Below are 25721 nucleotides of genomic sequence, written 5' to 3'. Positions count from 1 at the left end.
TGTTGTTCATAATTTGTATCTTTACCTTTTTCTTCTTCTTCCTCTTCTTAAAGGATACCTTTCAGCATTTCATATAATACTGGTTTGGTGGTGATGAACTCCTTTAGCTTTTCCTTATCTGTGAAGCTCTTTATCTGACCTTCAATTCTGAATGATAGCTTTACTGGATAAAGTAATCTTGGTTGTAGGTTCTTGCTATTCATCACTTTGAATATTTCTTGCCATTCCCTTCTGGCCTGCATAGTTTGTGTTGAGAAATCAGCTGACAGTCATATGGGTACTCCCTTGTAGGTAACTGACTGTTTTTCTATTTCTGCTTTTAGGATTTTCTCTTTGTCTTTTGCTCTTGGCATTTTAATTATGATGTGTCTTGGTGTGGTCCTCTTTGGATTCCTTTTGTGTGGGGTTCTCTATGCTTCCTGGACCTGTAAGTCTATTTCTTTCACCAGGTGGGGGAAGTTTTCTTTCATTATTTCTTTTATTTATTTATTTATTTATTGGCTAACTAAGGACTTTATTTCAAACAAAAATTAAAAAATTGAGAGCTATTTCCCTGGATGTGGGAAGGGATCAGGGCAAGGAATTCCCTGTGGCTAGGCCAGTTCCCTCTGTAGGAGAGGGGTTGTGATAACCCTCGTGGTCTCTGTGATGGGGACTCAGCAAGGGCAGGACCCTGTGCCAGAGCCCACCTGCCAAGGGGACCTCAGGCTAGGAGTCAGTCCTGGGAGGAACAGTCAGGCAGCAGCATGGCTAAAGGCGAACCACAGGATCAAACTGTAAGTACCAAGAACCCACTCTTCCCCTTCCTGGGACCTAGAATAGATTAAGAAGATGGCCTGTGGAAAGAACCTCTTGGACCCTGGCGAGAAGAAAGGCCCAGTGCCCTCACATTTGTCACCTCTCTCCTCTGGGAGGCAGTGAGTCCTGGGGTCCCTCAGGTGGTAATACTGACACCGCAGGGGGCAGGGAAGCCCCAGCAAGCCTGGACCCCACAACTGGCTCTCCCCTGGCAAGCTCTCCAGTCACCACATGATCCTTTCTATTTCTTGCCTTCCATTTCCCATGGGTGGGTGTTTCCTGGTTTGGGGTTTCTCCCAGGGAGGGTCCCCTGAATGCCCCACCGCGCTGGGGCCTGAGAGGGTGTCACATGATGCCGTTGGTGAGGTACTGGAAGCCATCATAGAGCTTGGTGGTGATGGACCGCATGCTGCCGCCCACCATCTGCTCCACCAGCAGCTGCAGTTGCTCCTCGGTCATGCTCATGTGGAACCTCTACTTGAGGTTGCGGATGGTGCTGGAGCCGTGGAAGCAAGGGAGCTGAGAACCTTGCTGCATGATCTCCACGATCTGCACCACTTTGTCCATGTGTTTCCGAGCAGCAATCAGCCCTTGTAGCATCAGCATCCTGTAGTAGTTGAACATGTCACCATCCAGGCCGCCCATGACGTCCACAAACTCTGTGGTCAGCTTAAAGGCTGACGTCTCAAAGCCCAGGTTTCAGGGAGAGCTGGACAGGATGAAACTGAAGTCAATGTGGATGATGTGGCCCTCTGCGTCCAAAAGGATGTTCCCATTGTGTCTGTCCTTGACTTGCAGCAGGTAGCAGACCAAACAGTAGCCAGCGCAACTTTGCACGAAATTGTGCTGGGCACTGAGGAATGCCTCAGTGGTGTAACTGCCATGCTCCTGAAGGAAGTAATCGAGCAAGGAGAGCTGTGACTGTTTCTTCACCTGGTGGATGGACACAGCGTTGACCACTGGTTCAATCATGCCACTGTCAGCCGAAATCACAAGAATCTTGTATGGCTTGATCCACAGCGGCACTTGCTCCTGTTCCCATATGGACTGCAGCTGTTTCAGCACCTGGAAGGCCAGCAGCTCCTGCCGAAGATCATCCCTGCACTTGACAATGACTGACAGGAGCCGCCAATTGGGGAGATGGCCATAGGGAGAGCCCTCTCTGATCCGCCGCACTTTCTCCTGCCAGGGCTCTTTGAGAGCAACTGCAGAAGGGTCTTCTGGGTCTCGTTTGAAGGCTGTGGGGGTGTGAGCCAGCTGCTCCGAAAGGCGCCGTCGGATGTCCCCTGCTGCAATGAACACAGGCTCCTTGCTCTCCTGGCTGGTGATGCTGTCCACAGAGAACTGGGAGATGTTGTCACAGCTGTTGGTGTGCACTTCAGGGAGCTCCACCTGCAGCTCGCCTATGTCGTCCACGGACCAGGCCTCATCATCGTTGTCATAGTTGGGCACAATACTAAAGCTGCCTGCCCGCTGCTCATGGGTGATACCGCATTTGGGCAGGTTCTCTACGGACCGTGTGCTCCGGATTCGGTTCTCGGGGATCCGGGCGGGGACATTGGTGGTGTCAAAGTTTTCACATTCAAGGACTTCCACATAGATCAGGTAGGGAGCCTTGTCCTTGGAGTTGAGGACAACAGCCTGGGTGTGGGGCACGCGGACCACGTGGTGGTCAAAGCCAGCAGTGGGCAGCCAGACTCGGGCAGGGAGCTTATGGTTAAGCAGGGAGAGCTCTGAGATCAGCCGCTGTGTTTTTTGCTCCTTAGTGGGGAGCGTGGCCAACCGCTTGCCGATCGCCATCAAGGACTTGATGAATTCTCGCTCAGGAGCTAGTCTGACAGGCTCATCCTCATTCTCCACTTTGGGGTTGCTGGCTGTTCGTTTCAGGTTGCTGCTGAGACTTATACTGGCGGTGGCATCTGACTTAGAGCGCTGGTGAGTCCTTTTAGAGGGAGACAGCTCAAGGAGGGCAGCTCCCTCTTTCGGTGAGCTGGCTTCAGCTCATCTGAGAGGATCAGCTTCCGTAGCTTGGTCCCATGGGAGTGTCGTTGAGTGGAAATGTGCATGTCTGAAGAGTAGGCCCCAAGCAACAGGGCACACTGTAGGGAAAAGTTAATGCTCTGGCGGCATCGGTGGACTATGTAGGGCTTGATGGCGTCACCTACGTCCTCATCCATGTGGATGTACATGTTAAGCAACTGGGGCAGATAGAAGTCCACGTCCTCATTGCAAAAGCAGAAGAGCCGATTGCCGATGTAGGCTTGCACTCCAGGCTCCTTGGAGTTATACAGGTATGAAATGGCCATGGAGATGTCAATAGTTTTGACTCAAACAGCCTCAGCAGCCAAGACTGTTTGGCTGAGTTGTTCTGCCGCCGCCTTCTTGCTCCCTTGGCTGTGCCCGAGGCCACAGTGACCCCCATCTCATCTTCCTCCTCTCTTATCTGGGCAGGAGGATCGTCCAGGCAGCGGATCTCACTGTCCACACCATCCCCATTGACCACCTCCAGTGGAGTGGCTCTGCTAGAAATGGCCACGCCTCCATGCAAAAGCTTGACCTTCTCTAGCACCTCCTGGCAGGCCTTTTGGGCCACTTCGGGGTCAATCACTGATAGCTCCCCACCCCCCTCCATGATGACGCTTAGCAAGGAGCCCCCGTTATTCCCTGATGGACCAGGAGAGGGCTCAGAAGTTGGCTTCAGGGTGGCAGGTTCCACTACCGTGTCTCCCATGGCCACAGCCAGACTTCGAGCTTCCAAGCTCCGGGGGACCCCCGCGGAGGGGGTGCGGGCGGTCGGGGTCGGGCTGCCGACACCGCCGCCTCAGCAGCAGCAGCTGCTCCTGGGTTCCATTGACCACCTGCGCTTCCCTCTCTGTCATTATTTCTTCAAATAGGTTTTCAATATCTTGCTCTCTCTCATCTTCTGGCACCCCTATAATTCTGATGTTGGTACACTTGAAGCTGTCCCAGAGGCTCCTTACACTATCTTCATATTTTCAGATTCTTTTTTCATTTTGCTTTTCTGGTTGGGTGTTTTTTGCTTCTTCGCATTTCAAATCTTTGCCTTGATTCTTGCGCTCCTCTGGTCTGCTGTTGGGAATCTGTATAGTATTCGTTATTTCAGTCAGTGTATGCTTAATTTCTAGTTGGTTGTTTATCACAACATCGAGGGTCTCATTAGATTTCTTGAGGATCTCACTACATTTATCGGCGGCTTCTAGACAGTTCTTAAGAGACCTTAAAAGTGTGGTTCTGAACTCAATATCCTCCATTGACAGTTTTGTCCTGTTTCTTTGTCTGCACATTTTTTATGCTTTCTTGGTGCACCCCCTAGTGGTCTTTGTGCGCAGTCTTGTTGTAGTTAAGCCTTGATTGTTGTCGGCAATACTGGGGGTGATTTGACCTCCAGGCCAACTGGCTATGAGAGTCTGCTGTGTCTGCAGTGGGAGAGCTTCTGTGCTGGATCTCTAGGGAGGTGCTAATCTAGCGTTTGCCTGAGGCTATCCGGCAAATGGCTCTGCGCAGGGCTTGGGCGGGGCGGGTCCCCGGGGATCTACAGGGTGGGCCGGAGCAAGCAGTTATGGCTGCTCTCAGTTCCGTCCCTAGGGGCTCTGCCTCACAGAGTCCCAGAAACCACTGCAAACCTCAGAGAGAAAGCTGCCTTCGAGTTCCGACCTAAGCCAGACAGTCCCGCTTCTCCCGTTTGAGTCTGGGTCCCTAGAGACTCGCTCGGATCTGGAGCTCAGAGTCTGAAACTCCCTCCTGATTGAAAACAACAACCGCGCCCTCCGCCTCCAGCCCACTCCGCGTGCACTCCGCACCTTAATATTTCACTTCAGCATTGTGCCTCCTCTGAGTCTGGGTATGATATTCTCTTTCCTCCTAGTTGTAGAATTTCCACTCAGCCAGCCTTCCTGTGGTTCTGGATGATTTCTGTTCGTTCTTTTAGTTGTTTTTTGAAGTGGTTGTTCGAGGCAGCAATCTCTGGCGTTAACCTATGCCGCCATCTTGGTTTTTTTCCCATTTTTATTCTTTATGGCTATTTCACTCTATTTCTTCTTACAGCAGTCTCTTTAACATTTCTTGCATTTCAAGTTTGGTGGCAATAAACTCCTTTAGCTTTTTTTTGTCTTTGCAGCTCTTTATTTCACCTTCAATTCTGAATGATAGCCCTGCTGGATAGAGTAATCTTGATTGTAGATCCTTTTTACTATTTTAAATATTTTATGCAAAAAAAAATAAAAAATAAATATTTCTTGCCATTTCTTTCTGGGGTATGGTATTTCTGTTGAGAAATCAGCTAACAGCTGTATGGGAGCTTCTTTGTAGATAACTGTCTTTCTCTCTTTTACTGCCCTTAAGATTCTCTTTGTCTTTAACATTTTTCATTTTAAATATGATGTGTTTTGTGGCCTCCTTGGACTCATCTTGATTGGTACTCTCTTTGCTCCTTGAAATTATATGACTGTTTCCTTCACCAGGTTAGGGAAGTTTTCTGTCATTATTTCTTCAAACACTTTATCTCTTGATCACTTTTTTCCCTCTGCTACCCCTATGATGCAGATGTTGTTCCATTTCAAAGTTTCCTTAAACTCTACTCATGCTTTTTAAGTGTTGTTTTTGTTGTTTTGCTTCTCTGATTATGTTGATATTTTCTACCTTGTCTTCTAATTCACTTATTCGTTCCTCTGGTTCATCAAGCCTGTTTTCAATTCCTTACAGCATATTTTTGATGTCAGATATAGTATTCTTCATCTCTGCCTGTTTATTATTTATGCTTTTTGTGTCCTTTTTCATGGTGATATAGTAGTTCTCACTAAGTTCCTTGAGCATCTTTATAACCATTACTCTGAATTCTATGCATGATCATTTGCTTACATCCATCTCAGTTAGGTTGTTTTCAGGCAGTTTTTCTTCTCTTAATTTATTTGTCTCCCCATTTTAGTTGTTTCTTTGTGTTTGTGGCTATATTTATTATGACTCATTTTTCGTGGTGTGGGCTTTTGCAGTAAATGTCCTGTGACACCCAGTGGTGAAGTCTCCTTGAATTATTGAGCTAGATACTCTAGGAGTGACACTTTTGTGGGTTATTTGGATTCTCCTGTTTTAATTGGATCTTGATTATTGTTTTCCCATTCGTGTGTGGGTTTTCTTCTCAGATTGGTAACTGTAAGGCTCAGCCATAACTATGTTATGCAAGCTGCTGTACAGGTGGTGACAGGGCAAAACAAACAAAACCAAACAAGCAGGAAACATACAAAAGCATACAATAGATCCTGACAACAACAGTAAAAACAACCACAAAAGAAAAGAGAATTAAGAAAGGGATAAGAGAACAAGAACAATAAACAAAAATGAAAGAGAGAAAAAGATAATAATACTAACAGTAAAATAAAAAATAAAGAGAATACTGGAAAAGAAAAGGGTCAGAAAAAATATTCTGAAAGGAAAAGTGGAGAGCAAAATTAAGAGTAGAGAGTAGGAAAATTAAAATGTAAAAAAATACATGAAGGCAGATAAAGAAAGAAAAAATATGCAAAGTAAAAAGAAGAGGAAGAAAGACAAAGTGAAAGAAAGAATGGAAAGAAAAAATATAGAGTAAGAAAACAATAGAAGCCAATAAGAGATATGAAAGAAACAAGAGAGAAAAGAGAAAAAATATTAGCAATAATAATACCTAAGCAATAAAAGGGGGGAAATATTGAAAAATATTTTCAATAAGGAAAATATTGAAAAAAGAAAAAAAAAACAGCCAAGTAAAGTTCAACTAGGCAGATTATATTGTCTGAGGCTCACTGTTTTTTATACTGATTACAGGCTTCCCAAGAGGAACTTTTGTATCGGCCAATGTCAGGAGCTGTCCAGGCTTGGCTCTCAGCATCCTGTTGTAGCTGTGGTCAGTCTGAGGCACTCTGAGGTCCACCTCCACCTGTCGTGTTCCCAGGACCAAACTGGAATTACAACTAAAATACAAAAACCAGAAAACATCCTGAATAATCAACTGAAGACTAGCTGGAGAGAACTATGATAACCAAGGACAGAAATATAACCAAGGGAGATAACACAGTGACTGGCAGGAAGGGCGGAGGCATGAAAGGGCTGGCTGGTTCCCACAGAGATATCTGGCTGGTTCTGGAGAGATATCTCAGCTCTGGGGGGTTGCCAATGAAAACACATGCCTGGTTTCAGGCTTGATTCCCAGTAGGGGGTGTGCAGGAGGCAGCCAATCAATGATTCTCTCTTCTCACTGATGTTTCTATTTCTCTTTCCCTCTCCCTTCCTCTCTGAAATCAATATATAAAGATCATTCACCATGACCAAGTGGGATTTATTCTGGGGATGCAAGGCTGGTAGAGTATTTGCAAATCAATAAATGTGATACATTGCATTAACAAATTGAAAGATAAAAATCATATGATAATATCAATTGATGCAGAAAAAGCATTCGATAAAATCCAGTCCGGTTTTGATAAAAACTTTCAGTAAAGTGGAAATAGAGGGACCATACCTCAACATAATAAAGGCCATATATCACAAACCTACAGCCAACATCATACTCAATGGGCAAAAACTAAAAGAATTTCCCTCAAGAATATGAACAAGGAAAGAATGTCTGTTTTCACCACTCTTATTCAATACAGTACTGGAAGTCCTAGCCACAGCAACCAGACAACATGAAGAGATAAAAGGCATACAAATTGGAAGGAGGAAATAAAACTGTCATTATTCACAGATGACATGATATTGTACATCAAAACCCAAAAGACAGGAGTTTAGACTTAATAGATGAATCTGGCAAGGTATTGGGCTAAAAAATCAACAAGCACAAATTGATGGCATTTTTATACACCTATAATGAACTCTCAGAAAGAGAAGCTAAAAAAGCAATCCCATTTACCATTGCAACAACAACATCAATAACAAAATATACCTAGGAATAAATTTAATCAAGGAGGTAAAAGACCTATACTTGGGAAACTATAGGACATTGAAAAAAAAAATAAGGGAAGATACGAACAAATGGAAGAGGATACTATGTCCAAGGATTGTCAAATTAACATCATTAAAATGTCCATATTACCCAAAACAATCTACAGATTTAACATAATCCCTAGTAAAATATCAATGCAATTCTTCACAGAGCTAGAACTCCAAAAATTTACATGGAACCATAAAAGACCCCAAATAGGTGTAGCAATCTTGAGAAAGAAGAACAAAGGAAGAGGGATCACAATACCAGATATCAAACTATACTTTAAAGCCATTATAAACAAAACATCTTGGTACTGGCACAAGAACAGGCATATAGACCAATGGATCAGAACAGAAACCCCAGAAACTGACAAACCATTATGGTCAATTAATATTTGACATAGGAGGCAAGGACATATAATAGAATAAAGACAGTCTCTTCAACAAATGGTGCTGGAAAAACTGGACAGATTCATGCAAAAAGATGAAACTAGACCACCAACTTACACCATAAACAAGAATAAACTCAAGGTGTATAAAAGACTTAAATGTAAGGCATGAAAACAGAAAAATTTTAGAGGAGAACATAGGAAGTAAAATATCAGACATGTCACATAGCAATATGTTTACTGATACATCTCCTAGGGCAAAAGAAACTAAGGAGAAAATAAACAAATGTAACTACATCAAAATACAATGTTTCTGAACAGCAAAAGAAACCACCATCAAAATGAAAAGAGAACCCAGTGGATGGGAGAATATATTTGCCAATGATACATCTAAGAAGGGGTTAATATCCAAAACATAAAAAGAACGCCTGAGTAGGCCAATAACACAAAAGGAAGGCAAACAATCCAATTAAAAAATAAGAAGAAGCCCTAACCGGTTTGGCTCAGTGGATAGAGCATCGGCCTCCAGACTCAAGGGTCCCAGGTTCGATTCTGGTTGAGGGCATGTACATTGGTTGCGGGCACATACCCAGTAGGGAGTGTGCAGGAGGCAGCTGATCGATGTTTCCCTCTGATCGATGTTTCTAACTCTCTATCCCTCTCCCTTCCTCTCTGTAAAAAATCAATAAAATATATATTTTAAAAAATAAGAAGATGACCTACAAATAAGTGAGATCATGTGACATTTATCTTTCTCTGACTGGCTTATTTCAATGGGGGGGGGGAAGGGAGACTCATGTACTACTTTAAACAATAAAGAATTAAAAAAAGAAGTAGAAGAAGACCTAAATAGACATTTCTCCAAAGAGGACATACGAATGGTCAAGAGACATAAAAAATGCTCAAAGGCACTAATCATCAGAGAAATAAAAATTGAAACCACAATGAGATATCACCTCACACCTGTCAGAATGGCTACCATCAAAAAGTCAACAAACAGCAAATGCTGACGAGGATGTGAAGAAAAGGGAACTCTAGTTTACTGCTGGTAGAAATGCAGATTGGTGCAGCCACTATGGAAAACAGTATGGAGATTCCTCAAAAAATTAAAAATGGAACTTCCATTTGACCCAGCAATACCACTTTTGAAAATATATCCTAAGAAACCTGAAACAATTATCAGAAAGAATATATGCACCCCTATGTTCATAACAGCATTATTTACAATAACTAATATTTGGAAACAGCCCAAGTGCCCAGCAATAGACAAATTAATAAAAATACTGTGGTACATTTATACCTTGGAATAATGTGCAGTAGTAAAAAAGAAGAATCTCTTACACTTTGAGACAGCATCAAGGGACCTAGAGAGTATTATGCTAAGCAAAATAAGCCAGTCAGAGAAAGACAAGTATCACATGATCTCACTAATATGTGGAATCTAATGACCAAAATAAACTGATGAACGGGGTGGATCCAGAGACATGGAAGCATGTAACAGAGTGTAGAACCTCAGAGGGGGGCATGGGAGGGGGGAAACAAAAGAACTTGTATGCATATATTCATAACCTATGGACACAGACAATAGGGTGGTGAAGTCCTGAAGTGGGGGTCAGGAACAGGCTGGAGGGGGTCAATGGGAGGAAAAGGGAACATAGGTAATAATTTCAACAATCGCCATAACCGGTTTGGCTCAGTGGATAGAGCGTCGGCCTGCGGACTGAAAGGTCCCAGGTTCGATTCCGGTCAAGGGCATGTACCTGGGTTGTGGGCACATACCCAGTGGGGGGTGTGCAGGAGGCAGCTGATCGATGTTTCTCTCTCATCGATGTTTCTAACTCTCTATCTCTCTCCCTTCCTCTCTGTAAAAAATTAATAAAATATATTAAAAATAATAATAATAATAATTTCAACAATAAAGATATTTTTTTTAAAAAATAATAGCTAAGGTTTGGAAACAGTCTAAGTGCCCATCAGTAGATGAATGGATAAAAAAGCTGTAGGACATTTACACTATAGAATACTATGCAACTATAAAAAAGAGGGATCTCTTACCCTTTGGGATAGCATGGATAGACTTGGAAAATATTATGTGAAGTGAAATAAGCCAAACTGAGAAAGACAAATATCACATTATCTCACTTATTTATGGAATCTAATTAACAAAATGAATTGGCCAACAAAATAACACTTGAAGCATGGAGGCATAGAACATACCTTGATATGGGTTGGGGAGATAAGAAGAGAGAAACCAAAGAACTAACATACTTAGTAGAGGCCCAGTGCACAAAATTCGTGCACTCAGAGAGGGGGTCCCTAAGCCCGGCCTATGCCCTCTCACAGTCCGGGAGCCCTCGGGGGATGTCAGTCGGACATCCTTAGCGCTGCCACAGAGGCGGGAGAGGCTTTAGCCACCGCTGCTGTACTTGCCAGCTGTGAGCCTGGTTTCTGGCTGAGTGGTGCTCCCCCTGTGGGAGCACACTGACCACCAGGAGGCAGCTCCTGTGTTGAGTGTCCTTTAATTGTCAGTGTGTGTCATAGCAACCGGTCATTCTGCCATTCAGTCAATTTGCATATCAGCCTTTTATTATATAGGATATGCATAGCCCATTAACATGGGCAATAGTGTAATAAAGACCTGGTGGTGGGGAGGGGCTGGGAGGAGGAGAGGGAAGGGGGTGCGGGAAATGGGAGATATCTGTAATACAATCAATAATAAAAAATATATTTTTAAAAATGGCAACAGTCAACACAACAAAAAAATAAATAAACTGATGAACAAAATAGAAACAGAGGTATGGATACATGGAACAGACTCAGCTGTCAGAGTGGAGCAGGGAGCAGGATGTAAAAGGTGATGGGATTAAGCAGAAAAACACAAAATCTCATAGTTGCAGATTGATTATATATATACTAAATTCTTGCACGAAATTCTTGCAAGAGTAAGCCTTCCTTCCCCAAGCTCAGCGGTTCTCAACCTGTGGGTCACGTTCCCTTTGGGGGTCGAATGACCCTTTCACAGGGGTCTCCTAAGATCATCAGAAAACACATATTTTTGATGGTCTTAGGAACCGAGACACCGCTCCTCTATCCATCTCCAGGGGGGTCCGCCCACATGCAGATATACCCACATGAGTACCTGGCATGATGACATCATCGCGCCAACACCATCACATACACCCCATACAAATACAGGTGTATGTGACAGGGTTGGCACCATAATGTACTTATGTGGACCAGTCACACATGTGTAGAGAGCAGCTACTGTGTAGAAAGCAGCTGCTGTGTTGAAAGCAGCTACTCTGTTAAAAGCAGCTACTGTCTTGAAAGCAGCAGTATTGGAGGTAAAACGACACTTCATGAATTATAATTACTGGGTAAATTTAAAATTATGTACTGTAAAATCATCAACTACTGCAAAAAAAAATATCTGTACCATGGGAACTTAATCTGGATGCTGATTGATCTTTTTATATTCAGCTGTGTTTGATGTGAATACTGCCCCCTTGTGATAGTAACAGGTATGTAAAAACAACAACACAGAGAATGGTAAATCATAGGAAACTTTAATGAACTGTATTGAAACTATGCTATGTATCATCTTTTTTATTATTAAAGCTATTGTTATATATTATTTTCATTAGCAAACCATCCCATGACAATGGATCATGTAGAGAAGAACGTTAAGAAAAGAAAATATAGTGAGGATTTTTTACAGTATGGTTTTACCTCAATAATTACAGCAGGAATTGAGAAACCGCAATGTGTTATTTGTTGTGAAGTTCTATCACCTGAATCTATGAAGCTGAACAAACTAAAACGCCTGATAGCAAGCATCCGATCTTTGCCGTCAAGGATACCAACTATTTTAGAAGCAAAGCTGATGGACTCAAGAAAGCCAGACTTGACACTGGTGGCAAGTACCACAAACCAAATGTAGCAGCAGTTGAAGCTTCATATTTGGTGGCACTCAGAATTGCCAGAGCTATGAAACCTCACCCCATTGCTGAGGATTTACTGTTGCCAGTGGCCAAAGACATTGTTCGAGTTATGATTGGAGATGAATTTTTTACGAAATTGAGTGCAATTTCCTTCCCTAATGACACTGTCCGCAGAAGAATAGATGACATGTCTGCTGATATTCTTGATCAGGTAATCCAGGAAATTAAATCTGCTCCACTTCCAATATTTAGTATCCAGCTTGATGAATCTACAGATGTTGCAAACTGTTCACAGTTACTGGTTTATGTGAGGTATATTAATGATGGCGACTTTAAAGATGAGTTTCTTTTTTGCAAACCTCTTGAAACGACAACTACTACACATGATGTATTTGACACAGTTGGTTCATTTCTGAAAGAGCATAAGATCTCTTGGATTTCAACGTTTGGTACTGAATGAGTCATCAAAAGTCATCGAAACTCATTGTATGATTCATCGGCAAATATTAGCAATGAAGACCCTGCCACAAGAGTTACAAGAAGTAATGAAATGCATCATAAGTTGTGTCAATTTTGTAAAGGCGAGCACTTTAAACAGTCGACTGTTTTCACAACTGTGCAATGAGTTAGATGCGCTGAACAATGCTCTATTTCACACTGAAGTGAGATGGTTGTGGAGAGGAAAAATTTTTTTTTTTTTTTCGTGGAAGAAAAACTTTAATTGCCATTGAAAAAAACATCTGAATGAAGTAGAAATTGTTTTCAATAACATTAGTAGAGAATATGTCCTAGAAATTGGAGGTAACTGGATGTAACATCCTGGCAGCAATTTAATAGAACAGTCCCAGATGGTTAGGCTGAGGCCAACACCTAATGAGGACGAAAGCCTTGTCTGTGGGGAATTTTGGAGGATACCTGGAGAAATATTACACTGTGCATAAACCAAATTGAATTGTTGTCGTAAGTGTTGTAAAGTTTCATATAGTAAAAGTTTTTTTCTACATGCACTTCAATTTCACAGCAAGAGTGGCACAGGATGCCTAAACACAGAATAGAGCATTCATGCAAGATATCTAACTCCTTGATATAATAATGCATACAATTCAAAATGATTACACTATCATTACATCTAGGGCTTTCTGCAACTACAAGGTGGTGGTTGTGGAAAGCATGGCCCCCGGTATCAATATCTAAAAAGCAGCCACCACCTTCTTTTATGTGTGTTTCCTTTTTGCGTTTTTTCTTCATTTTTCTTAATCAACTCTGCTGCTGTTGCTGCTTCTTAGCAAAACTGGTAAAAACAAAGTTGTAATCATTGAACATAGCACTCTGGCAATCAAGACGTTTAAAACCTTCAATCTTCTGGGGCGAAGAAAGCACTGTGCGACATTTAGAACTCTGGTTTACAAACAAGGTGGTCACAAATTTTCCTGGCTTGAAGACTTCCACAACTTTTCTGATCAGGTCATCATAGGAGGTCTGACTTAAGTTTGTTTCAAAGCTAACATAAGAAAATTCTGGTTCTGGAGTGATGTGAATAGTCCAATAAGTTCCATCCGATTTCATGCCATTCATCGAATACCCACAAGGATTGAACATTGTGGCATCAATGACAGAACCTGGTATCAGGTCACGAATTCCACTCTCACGAGTGACATCCTTTGCAGTAACACCATCTTTCATGTAGAACTGGTCCATAACTGCTGGGTCAAGCTCACTCATCAGAATTTCCAGGGTTTGATCTGGCTGACTGATTACCCTACTCTCTGGGAAATCCAAAGTATACAAGTACCAACAGTCAGAATTCATACGTCCCATACAATATGCTGCTCCATTTGGGAAAATTGCATTAAGAAACTCTATTTCTTCCTGGAAATTCCGGTGTGGGTACCCTTGGTGAGAAGGCTTCATGAAATTCTTACGAGAATAAAAGAAGCTTTGAATTGAGTCAAACCCACTGTAATCCCTAGCAAGTTTCAACAGGGGAACCAGTGCTTTCAGCAAGAGGGTGGTACCACATGTCTTCAAAATGAAACGTCTCTTGGAGACAAACATGCTACTCTCACTGAGTACATAAGCTTCCTGCTTGTCAGTTTTTGTCACACTTATGATTGAACATTGCACATCCTTCAAAAGTATGTCCCACTCGGATCTTGGGATGGTGCGAAGATCCCCCGATCCTTGACTCGCGTCGGCTTGCTGCTTGGAGAACCAAACCTCCAGTAGCTTCTCGGTCCCTTCGAAAAAATGTGCAGCTTCCATCACCGTGAGACTAGCGAACAACCAACAACCACAGAAAATCAACTAAATTAAATCTCTTCTCCCGCCGCTGCTGCGGATTGTTCCAGCTGTTTCAGGTTCCTTTTTTTTTTTTTTTTTTTTGCTACAGTTTTATATTAACTTTTTTTAAAAAAAGAATTAATAAAATTTTCCCGGCTTTTGTATGTGTGTGAGCGAAAAGTTGAACGTGAGTCTGTTGGAAATAGAGGCAGATACAGTTCAGTCTCTTGTAGTCCGCTGTTCCCCCGTTAGAGAGCGAGCTGAGCGAGCGCTAGCTAATGTCGCCGGCTATACTGTGGAAGCGAGAGGAAAAATTTTAAAACGTGTTTTTGAGCTTCGTGATGAACTCAAAACGTTTTTTAATCAGAAAGCACAGTTCAAAGCACTTTTCAGCAATAAAAGTGAACTGCAGAAAATAACTTACTTGGTTGACATATTTGCCATCTTGATGAGTTAAATTTATCATTGCAAGGACCAAATGCAACATGCCTTGATTTGTCTGAAAAGATCCGATTATTCCAATTGAAACTTCAGCTTTGGCAAAAAAAAAAAAAAATTGGATGAAAATAAAATTTACTTGTTGCCTACCTTATCTGCTTTCTTTGAGGAACATGACATTGAACCAGACAAAAGGATTACGATGATAATTTCTGTGAAAGAACACTAGCACATGCTTGCAGATGAAATTTCATCGTACTTTCCAAATCTACCTGACACCCCATTTGCACTTGACAGAAGCTCATTCACAGTCAAAGTTGAAGATGTTCCTGAGACAGCACAAAAGGAGTTCATTGAACTTATTAACAATGATGCAGCGAGAACTGATTTCTCTACAATGCCAGTTACAAAATTCTGGATCAAGTGTTTGCAGTCATATCCTGTTCTGTCTGAGACTGTGTTGCGCCTTCTTCTTCCATTTCCAACAACCTATCTTTGTGAAACAGGGTTTTCCAGCTTGTTGGTTATCAAGTCTAAATACAGAAGTAGATTTGTTGTGGAAGATGATCTTCGTTGTCCTCTTGCAAAGACTGTCCCGAGAATTTCTGATCTGGTGAGAAAGAAGCAATCTCAACCTTCACACTGACATTGGCTTTTTATGCATACTGTCGCAAAATGTAGCAATGTAGTTTACTGTTGCTATATTAAGACTGTTACCCATGCTACACCATGCTTCAAGACAAAATTTCATTTATTTTTAATTAGAAATAAATGTTTCACAATAAATAATTACATATTGTTTTGTGATTAATCACTGTGCTTTAATTATGTTCAATTTGTAACAATGAAAATACATCCTGCATATCAGATATTTACATTATAATTCATAACAATAGCAAAATTACAGTTATGAAGTAGCAACAAAAATAATTTTATGGTTGGGGGTCACCACAACATGAGGAACTGTATTAAAGGGTTGCGGCATTAGGAAGGTTGAGAACCACTGCCCCAGCTGCTGGCATCGGCTTCCCTCTGTCACCCGGGACCCAGGCTTCCTTCTGGCCACCAGCAGGCACCTGCGACCCGGGCTTGCCTCACAACCCCGGCTTCATCTAGAAGGACGTCAGTCTAATCAGCATATTATGCTTTTATTATTATAGATAATTCATCTGAGCTTCAAACCATTTTGTGAAGTATGAATGATAGGGATTATTAGTGTATAGTAACCCCTATAAATAAGATAGATTAAATGATGCTCCAAGTCATCCAACTGTAAGTGGAAGTGGTAGACATTTTACCTAGGTCTGCTATACACAAAACCTCTGTTCCTTTCATTTTTCCCAGATTCTTTCTTTTCAGACCCACTATGGAATAAAGTGATACCCTTTCTCAATTGCCCATCCTGCATGAAGCAAGCATTCTGCTCTTTTGGAGGTTTTGAAGATTACCAGCTTCCAACAGCTACAAGAAAGAGGCAGAGTATAAGAGTCTCTATTCCAAAGCATCCCATAAGTGTGAAAGGTGAGGCCAGAATTCTTGGCGGGATAAGTGAATGTTATCTTCATTCCAGAGAATCAGCCAGCCCGAATGTTTGAGAAATTCATTATAGGAGCAGGATGAGACTTTGAGAGGGATGTAGAGATCAGTCCAGGAGCCTTAAGTCTTTCCTCCCTTTATCTGTTTGCCTCTTCTATCCCCATTAGCTCTTCTGTGTTGTCACTGAATAATTGGAGTGTAGGGCAAGAAGGACTGTGTAAGAAGATATAGAGGTGGTTCCATGCAACAGTGAAATCTACACAGTGAAGGAAGGGGGAGTTAGGCATATAGAAGCATTAGAGGGTTTTGTGGTTTCTGTAGGTGAAAGAAACTGCTAATGCTAATAAAGTTTGGATGTCTTTCTTACAGGAAGTTCTACAAGGAGTATGGCCTGCAGTTACCCAGGGGAACTGTGTATGTATCTAGCTTCTCAACCTGAGTTTTTTTATTCCTGGAGAAGTTTACACCTAAGGGTGTTCTCAACAAGAGTGGAGGTTGGTAAAAGAGAATTGTAAGGACATTTGTAGATCTATTGAAAATACAGCCTAGAACAGTGATGGCAAACCTTTTGAGCTCAGCGTGTCAGCATTTTGAAAAACCCTAACTTAACTCTGGTGCCGTGTCACATACAGAATTTTTTTGATATTTGCAACCATAGTAAAACAAAGATTTATATTTCTGATATTTATTTTATATATTTAAATGCCATGTAACAAAGAAAAATCAACCAAAAAAATGAGTTCGCATGTCACCTCTGACATGCGTGTCATAGGTTCGCCATCACTGGCCTAGAATGTAGGCCAGCAAACACAGAGAAGGGAACCAGGAGGGTAAGACAGATAAGAAGAGGCCTGCTATGGTAAGAACAAATATCAAGCATCAAACCCACAAATTTGGCATATTGGGATGACACTCTAACCAACTGAGCTACCCAGCCAGGACAGTACTAATTCTTTACAAACTCTTCCAAAAAAATAGAAGTTGAGAGGAAAGTTTCCATCCCATTATACAAGGCCAATATTACCCTGATACCAAAATTGAACAAAACATCACAGGAAATAAAAAATACAGGCCAATATCTCTTATGAATATGCAGACAAAAGTCCTCAATAAAATACTAGCAAACAAAATTCAGAAACATCTTAAAAGAATCCTATATAGTAAAGAGCTAATATGCAAATGGCCATCACACCCTCACACCGTCACTCCATAATGCCCTCACACTGTCACAATCCATCACCAGGAGGCTGCGTGTGCAGCGGGTGTGCGCGGGTGGGTGGGGACTTGATGCTGCATGCACAGCATGGAGAAGGCAGAGCCCAGCAGCTCTGCACAGAGAGGCCTGGGGTTCCCACAGCTCCACACGGTGCAGAGGAGGGACTCCTGGCTCCAGCCTACCTCTTTGGGGCAATCCATCAAGAAGCCCCAGATGGATGGGTGGGGCCTACCTCTTTGCAGCGATGGATTGTGGGGCTCCCACACTGTGAGAGGGCACAGGCTAGGCAGGGGGATTCCCCCCCGCCCCGAGTGCACAGATTTTGTGCACTGGGCCTCTAGTTATATATGATGATTAATTGGGATTTATCCCCAGGATACAGGGTTTACATACCAAATCAATTAATGTTATACAATATCAATAAAATAAAAATAAAAGCACATAATTATCTCAATAGACAAAGAAAAAGCTTTTGACAAAATAAAATACCCTTTCTTGATAAAAGCACTCAGCAAATTTGGAATTTAAAAAAGACTCCTCAATCTGATACATAGCATTAAAAACCCTAGCTAATATTGTATGTAATGGTGAAACATTGGATGCTTTCCCGCTAAAATTGGGAACAGGACAAGAATGTCTGCTCTTACCCTTTCCATTCAATATTGTGCTTGAGGTTTTAGCCAGACAACTAGGAAAGAAAAATAAACACAATGAATCCATATTGGAAAGAAGAATGAAACTATTCTATTCAGAGGTGATGTGATTTTATACATAAAAAATTATAAGGAATCCACTAAAAATGTATCAGGACTAACAAACAAGTTCAGGAATCTCAAAGGGAAGGTGGTAGTGGGGGGTGGGAAGAGATTAACCAAAGAATTTATATGCCTATATGCATTACCTATGGACACAGAAAATAGGGTAGTGAAGGCTTGGGATAGGGCAGGAACCAAGTAGAGGGGAACAATAGGGCAGGGGGTAAGAAACATCTATAATACTCTCAACAATAAAGATTTTAAAAAAACAAGTTCAGTAAGATTGCAGAATACAAATTCAATATACAAAAATCAAATGCATTCCAATATAATTTCAATAAAAAATCATAAAATGAATTACCATAACAATTTCATTCACAACAGCATCAAAAAGAGTTAAATATGTAGGAATAAATTAACAAAAGTAGTGCACAATTTATAACCTGAAAAAATACAACATATTGTCAAAAGAAATTAAAGATTTATATAAATATTAAAATATCCCATGTTATGAATCAGAAGACTTGACATTGCTAAGTCTTAACTGATCTACAGATTCAATGTAATCCCTACAAGTATCCCAACTGGCTTCTTTTTAGAAACATAGTAGGTAAATCTATAATTCATATGGAACTGCAAGAGATGTAGAATAGCCTAAATATTCTTGAGAAAGACTAAATTGGGAGATTTAACTCTTCCTGTTTTCAGAACTTAAAATATTCAAGTGCTAACAATAATCAAGACAGTGTGTGACTGACAAAAAGTTATGCATATAGATAAATGTATTAGAATTGAGTGTCTAGAAAAAAAACCCAGGCATTTTATAACCAACTGATTTGTGATGAAGGTGCCAAGACCAGTTAGTGAAGAAAATTATAGTATTTTCCAAAAAGAGTACTGGCAAAACTGGATAATCATATACAAGAGAATTCAATTGGACCCTTGCCTCACACCATATACAAAAAAAAAAATAACTAAAAATGGATTAAAAACATACATAAGAGTAAAACACTAAAAAACCATAGAAGAAACATTAAGGATAAATCTTCATGATGTAGGAATTTTGACAATGAATATGAAAATATGACACAAAGCACAAGGAACAAACAATAATAGATAAATTGAACTGCATCAAAATTAAAAACTTTTGTGGTTCAAAATTATCCACTAATAAAATGAAAGATAAACAATTGATGAAGTGGGAGTAAATATTTAAAAATCTTGTGGCCCTAGCTGGTTTTGCTCAGTGGATAGAGTATCAGCCTGTGGACTGCAGGTCACAGGTTCAATTCCGGTCAAGGGCACATACCTTGGTTGCAAGCTCCTGGCCCTGGTTGGGGGCATGCAGGAGGCAGCCAATCTATGTGTCTCTCTCACATCTGTGTTTCTTTCTGTCTCTCCCTCTCCCTTCCACTCTCTCTAAAAATCAATGGAAAAAAATATCCTCATTAAGCATAATACTTGCCAGGTCCACCCATTCTGTTGCAAATGGTAAGAATTCTTTCTTTTTTACAGCTGCATAGTATTCCATTGTGTAGATGTATCATAGGTTTCTGTTCCCCACTCATATACTGATGGGCACTTAGGCTGTTTCCAAATCTTATTTATTGTAAGTTTTGCTGCTATGAACATAGGGAAGCATATATCCTTTCTGATTGTTCTTTCCAATTTCTTAGGATATATTCCTAGAAGTGGGATCACTGGGTCAAATGGCAGTTCCATTTTTAATGTTTTGAGGAAACTCCATACAGTTTTCAAAGGAGGCTGCACCAGTCTGCATTTCCAACAGTGCACTAGGGTTCGCTTTTCTCCTTGCCAACACTTGTCCTTTGTTGATTTGTTGATGGTAGCCATTCTGACAGGTGTGAGGTGGTACCTCATTTTCGTTTTGATTTTAATCTCTCAGATGATTAGTGGCATTGATCATTTTTTTTCATATGGCCTCTTAGCCTTCTGTATGTCCACTTTCAAGAAGTATCTATTTAGATCCTTTGCCCATTTTTTTTATTGGATTGTTTATCTTCCTTTTGTTACGTTGTATAAGTTCCCAATCTATTTTGGAGATTGACCCCCTATCAGATATATCATTGGAAAATATGTTCTCCCATGCAATAGGCTCCCTTGTTATTTTGTTGATGGTTTCTTTTGCTGTGCAGAAGCTTTATATTTGGATGTAGTCCCATTTCTTCCTTTTCTCCTCAGTTTCCTCTGCCCTATGAGATGTATCGGCAAACATATATCTATGAGAGATGTCTGGGAGTTTGCTGCCTGTGGTTTCTTCTAATATTTTTATGGTTTCATGACTTACATTTAAATCTTTCATCCATTTTTATTTTATTATTGTGTATGTTGTAAACTGGTGACCTAGTTTCATTTTCTTTTTATCTGCTCAATTTTCCCAACACCATTTATTGAAGAGACTGTCTTGACTTTATTGTATTCTCTTGCCTCCTTTGTCAAATATTAATTGAGCATAATGGCTTGGGTCAATTTCTGGGTTCTCTATTCCATTCCATTGATCTATATGCCTGTTCTTGTGCCAGAACCAGCCTGTTTTGATTACAGTGGCTTTATATTATAACTTGATATCTGGTATTGTCATTCCTCCAACTTCGTTATTCTTTCTCAAGATTGCTACAGCTATTCGGGATCTTTTATGGTTCAACATAAATTTTTGGAATTTTTATTCTAGGTCTGTGAAATATGCCATTGATATTTTAATATGGATTGCATTGAATTTATAGATTGCTTCGGGTAATATGAATATTTTAATGATGTTGATTCTACCAGTCCATGAACATGGTATATTCTTCCACTTGTTTATATCACCCTGTATCTCTTTTTTCAACATATTGTAGTTTTCCTAGCACAAGTCTTTTGCCTACTTGGTTAAGTTGATTCCTAAGTACCTTAATTTTTTGTTGCAATGGAAATTGGATTTTTTTAGTTTTCTTGCTCTGAGAGTTTATTTTTGGTGTATAAAAATGCCAAGGGACTGTAGCCAAGACTCCTCTATCCAGCAAAGCTATTCTTCAAAATTGAAGGTGAAATTAGGAGTTTCAGACAAAAAAAAAAAGGCTAAAGATGTTTATTACCACCAAAATAGCAATGCAAAAAATGCTGAAGGGATTATTGTAAAAAGAAGAAATAGAAAGAGAGGAAAGATCACAGACATAAAGAATAAAAATGCTGCCCAGCCAGCATGGCTCAGTGGTTGAGCATTAACTTATGAACCAGGAGGTCATGGTTCTATTCACAGTTAGGGCACAAGCCCAGGTTTTACGCTCAATCCCCAGTGAGGGGCATGCAGGAGGCAGCCAATCAATGATTCTCTATCATCATTGACATTTTTATCTCTCTCTCTTCCTTTCTGGAATGAATAAAATACATTTTAAAAAAATAAAAAATGGTACCTCATTGTTGTTTTGATTTTCATCTCTCCAATGATTAGTGACTTTGAGCATGTTTTCATATGTCTCTTGGCTTTCTGTATGTCCTCTTTTAAAAAGTGTCTATGTAGGCTCGTTGCCCATTTTTTTATTGGATTGTTTATCTTCCTTTTGTTAAGTTGTATGAGTCCCCTGTAGATGTTGGAGATTAAACCGTTATCAGAGATAACATTGTCAATTATGTTCTCCCATGCAGTGGGTTTTCTTGTTGTTCTGCTGATGGTTTCTTTTGCTTTGCAGAAGCTTTTTATTTTGATGTAGTCCCATTTGTTTATTTTCTCCTTATTTTCCCTTGCCCTAAGAGCTATATTGGTAAAAATATTGCTATGGAAAATGTCTGCTATTTCACTGCCTATAGCTTCTTCTAAGATTTATACCATATGATCTCACTCATTTATGGAATATAAAAAACATTATAAATTGATGAACAAAAATAAATACAGAGGCAAAGAAGCATCAAACAGGCTGTCAAACTACAGTGGGACAGCAAGGGAAGATTGCGGGGGGTAAGAGATCACCTGAAGGACTTGTATGCATGCATATAAGCATAACCAATGGACACAAGACACTGGTGGGGGTGAGGGCATGTGCTGGGGGATAGGGATGCTGGGGGCAGGTCAATGGGGAAAAGGGAGATATATGTACTACTATTTGTAATACTTTAAACCATAAAATAAAAAAAGAATAAAAATGGCAACAAACAAGTACCTATTAATAGGTACTTAAACATAGATTGATTAAATGCTCCAATAAAAAGACATAGACTAACTGAATGGGTAAGAACACATCACCCATATATATGTTGTCTACAAGAGACCCACCTCCGAAACAAGGACACACACAGGCTTAAAAGGAAGGGATGGGGGGGGAAAAAGTTGCAGGCAAATAGAAATGAAAAACAAAACAAAACAGGGGTAGCAATATTCATCTGAAAAAATAAACTACACAGTGAAGGCCATCACAAGAGATAATGAAGGCCACTTCATAATACTAAAGGAATCAATAGAACAAAATGTAACTCTAGTAAACATATATACACCCAGTACAGGACCATAAAAATATATGAAAAAACTTTCGGTTAGTGTCAAGGGAGAGATCAACAGCAACACAATCATAGTACAGGACTTTAAAACCCCACTGACATCACTGGATAGGTCTTCCAGACAAAAAAATCAACAAGGAAACAGTGACCCTAAACTAAACACTAGATCAGATGGAATTCAGTGACATTTTCAGAACATTTCACCCCAAAGCTACAGAATATACGTTATTCTCAAGTGCACATAGGACATTTCCAAAGATAGACCACATTTTAGGACACAAGCTAAATCCCTACAAGTTCAGGAAGACTGAATTCATATCAAGCATCTTCTCAGATCATAATGGCATAAAATTAGAAATCAACTACAGGAAAACATCCTAAAACATTAAAACAGGCAGAGGCTAAATACCATGTTATAAAACAATGAATGGGTTACCAATGAGGTCAAGAAAGATATCAAAAAACTTCCTAGAAAAAAATGAAAATGAACATACAACCCAAATCTATGAGACACAGCAAAAGCACACCTGAGAGGGAAGTTCAAAGCACTACAGGCCTACCTCAAAAAAACAAGAAAAATTAATACTAAACAATTTGACAAACATGCTCTCAGGACCAAACTGGAATTACAACTAAAATTCAAAAACAAAAACAAAACAAAACAATAACAACAAAAACACCCTGAATAATCAATTGAAGACTAGCTGGAGAGAACTATGATAACCAAAAACAGAAAGTGGAGACAACATAGTGACTGGCAGGAAGGGCGGAGGTGGGAAAGGGCTGGCTGGTACCCACAGAGATATTTGGGCGGTTCTGGAGAGATATCTCAGCTGTGGGGGGTTGCCAATGAAAACTCTGTGGTATAATATCCAAGCTGAGTCCCCCAGCAGAGAGTACTAGAGCTGAGAAAGGTGACCACATAACATCTGGCTTTGAAAAACAGCAGGGTTGCTGTCTGTCAGGGAGAGACAGCTGGAGATGCAGGCACCCTCTTAAAGGGCCAACACAATATTTTGAGTGCAGCCACTCAACTTGGACTCTGGCAGAGGGAGGGCAGAGTGGACTGGAGCTGTATAAATATAAGCTAGGGCTGGGGACTGTGGGGTTAGAGCTCAGAAAGCAGGCACCTCAGTTTCCTGTGTGAGTCATTAGCTCATGATGTGGAGGTCATCTTTCTCAGGCAAACCTTTGCTATCCAGGCGATTTTTACTGGGGGAGATGGGGGGAAGATAGTTGACCCACACTATTGGAAAATTCTTTTCCTCATCCTGTAGAGTTTCTGAAGCCCATGCATTAAGAGACTGGGAATAACAGTTAGCCTCCAGGCAGAAGCAATTGCCCCACCCTGTTGGAAAACCTCTCGCTCCACTTGTGGATGATTGCCTGAGGCTACTCTAGACTGAATCCAATCAGTCTGCAGGAAGATGCATTTATCTGGAGGCTTTGAGTCTTTGCATGATCTAATACGTCAAAAACAGCAGTTTGGTTCCCTGCCGCAGATACTATCCCAGACTGCTTAGCGAGGCAAAAGCCAGCGGCACCCCAAGCAACTGCAGCTGACAACTGTGGGACCAGATCTTTGGGGGACGGAAGTACAGCTCAGAACAGGGTCCATCAAGGTGTGAGACTCAAGTCAGACCCATCCTCTTGGCTAAGGAGTCCTCAAGCACTGGACAGCTGGCATGACAATATTGGGGTTGAACCTCCCTAGCAGTCAGTTGGTAGGGAGATCCCTCCCACAATCAGGACATCAACAATCAAGTCCCAATTATAAGAGAGCCTAAACAATGCAAACACAGGGCATTTCTAGAGCATCCAGCTCAGATTAACAATAAGACTACACCACTGGACCCCTCAAGGCAGTTTCTACATAAGGCCATCCCACAGAGATGGGAGGCATAGAAGTGCTATCTAATACATAGAAGCAAATAAAAAGAGATTGATAAAATGGAAATACAAGGAAACAACCCCCAAATAAGAGAAAAGAAGGAGTCTCCAGAAAAAGAATTAAATGAAATGGATGCAAGCAACCTATCAAACATAGAGTTCAAAGCAATAGTTATAAAGATGCTTAAGGAACTCAGCGCAGATTTCAACATCTTAAAAAGGGCAATAGAGACCATGAAAAAGAACCAGGCAGAAATAAAGAATGATATATCTGACATCATGTATAGGGGGGTGAGGGCATGAGTGGGGGGTGGAGAGGCCATGGGGGAATAAGGACACATATGTAATACCTTAATCATTAAGAAAAAAGTTAAAAAATAAAAATAAAAATGTAAATCAAGTACGGAAAAATACAGTGGAAGGTTTTAAAGTAGATTGGATGAAGCAGAATACAGAATAAGTGATTTGGAAGACAAGGTAGAAATAAATATTCAATTAGAGCAGCAAATAGATAAAAGAAGTAAAAAGCAGGAGCATGGTTTAAAGGAGCCCTTGGACAATATGAATGGTAACAACATCCGCTTAATGGGAATACCAGAAGGGGAAGAGGATGAACAAGGAACAGAGAACCTGTTTAAAGAAATAATGACAGAAAATTCATCAACCTGGAGAAGGAAAATGTCACACAAGATTGGGAGGCACAGAAAGTCCCAATCAAGATGAACCCAAAGAAATCCACACCTAGACACATCATAATTAAAATGGCAAATGTTAAAGGCAAGGAAAGAATCTTAAAGGCAGCCATAGCGGGAAAAAATTACCTACTGACTTATCAAGAGAAACACTTCAAGCCCAAAGGGAGTAGAATGAAGTACTCAAAATAAAGAAGACCAAGGGCCTAAATCGAATACTGCTGTATCCAGCAAAGCTATCATTTAAAATTGAAAGTGAAATAAAAAGCTTTCTAGACAAAAACAAACAAACAAACAAATGGTAAAAGGAGTGCATTGCTACC

At 40.7% G+C, this 25721-nt stretch overlaps 2 protein-coding genes across 2 annotated transcripts; both read right to left on the bottom strand.

The window, feature by feature from the left end:
- Positions 1-495: 495 nt before the first annotated feature.
- On the bottom strand, positions 496-3662 carry LOC132225194 (phosphatidylinositol 4-kinase beta-like). Its single transcript, XM_059680484.1, is given in 3 exon segments — positions 496-2759; positions 2762-3115; positions 3118-3662. Coding segments are annotated over 3 exon segments (2382 nt in total). The 5' UTR covers positions 3530-3662; the 3' UTR covers positions 496-1143.
- A 9133-nt stretch (positions 3663-12795) lies between these two features.
- On the bottom strand, positions 12796-14673 carry LOC132225160 (S-adenosylmethionine decarboxylase proenzyme 1). The gene has a single exon (XM_059680435.1). The coding sequence runs from the start codon at positions 14360-14362 to the stop codon at positions 13358-13360; it is 1005 nt and encodes a 334-aa protein (XP_059536418.1). The 5' UTR covers positions 14363-14673; the 3' UTR covers positions 12796-13357.
- Positions 14674-25721: the final 11048 nt, after the last annotated feature.

This window comes from Myotis daubentonii, chromosome X (genome assembly GCF_963259705.1).
Source record: "Myotis daubentonii chromosome X, mMyoDau2.1, whole genome shotgun sequence".
Lineage (NCBI taxonomy): Eukaryota > Metazoa > Chordata > Mammalia > Chiroptera > Vespertilionidae > Myotis > Myotis daubentonii.
Note: the sequence above shows the minus strand (reverse complement) of the source record. Positions and strands in the feature narration are given on the sequence as shown.

Coding starts and splice junctions, on each gene's coding strand:
- LOC132225160 (XM_059680435.1), bottom strand. CDS start 14,362: ATGGAAGCTGCACATTTTTTCGAAGGGACCGAGAAGCTACTGGAGGTT.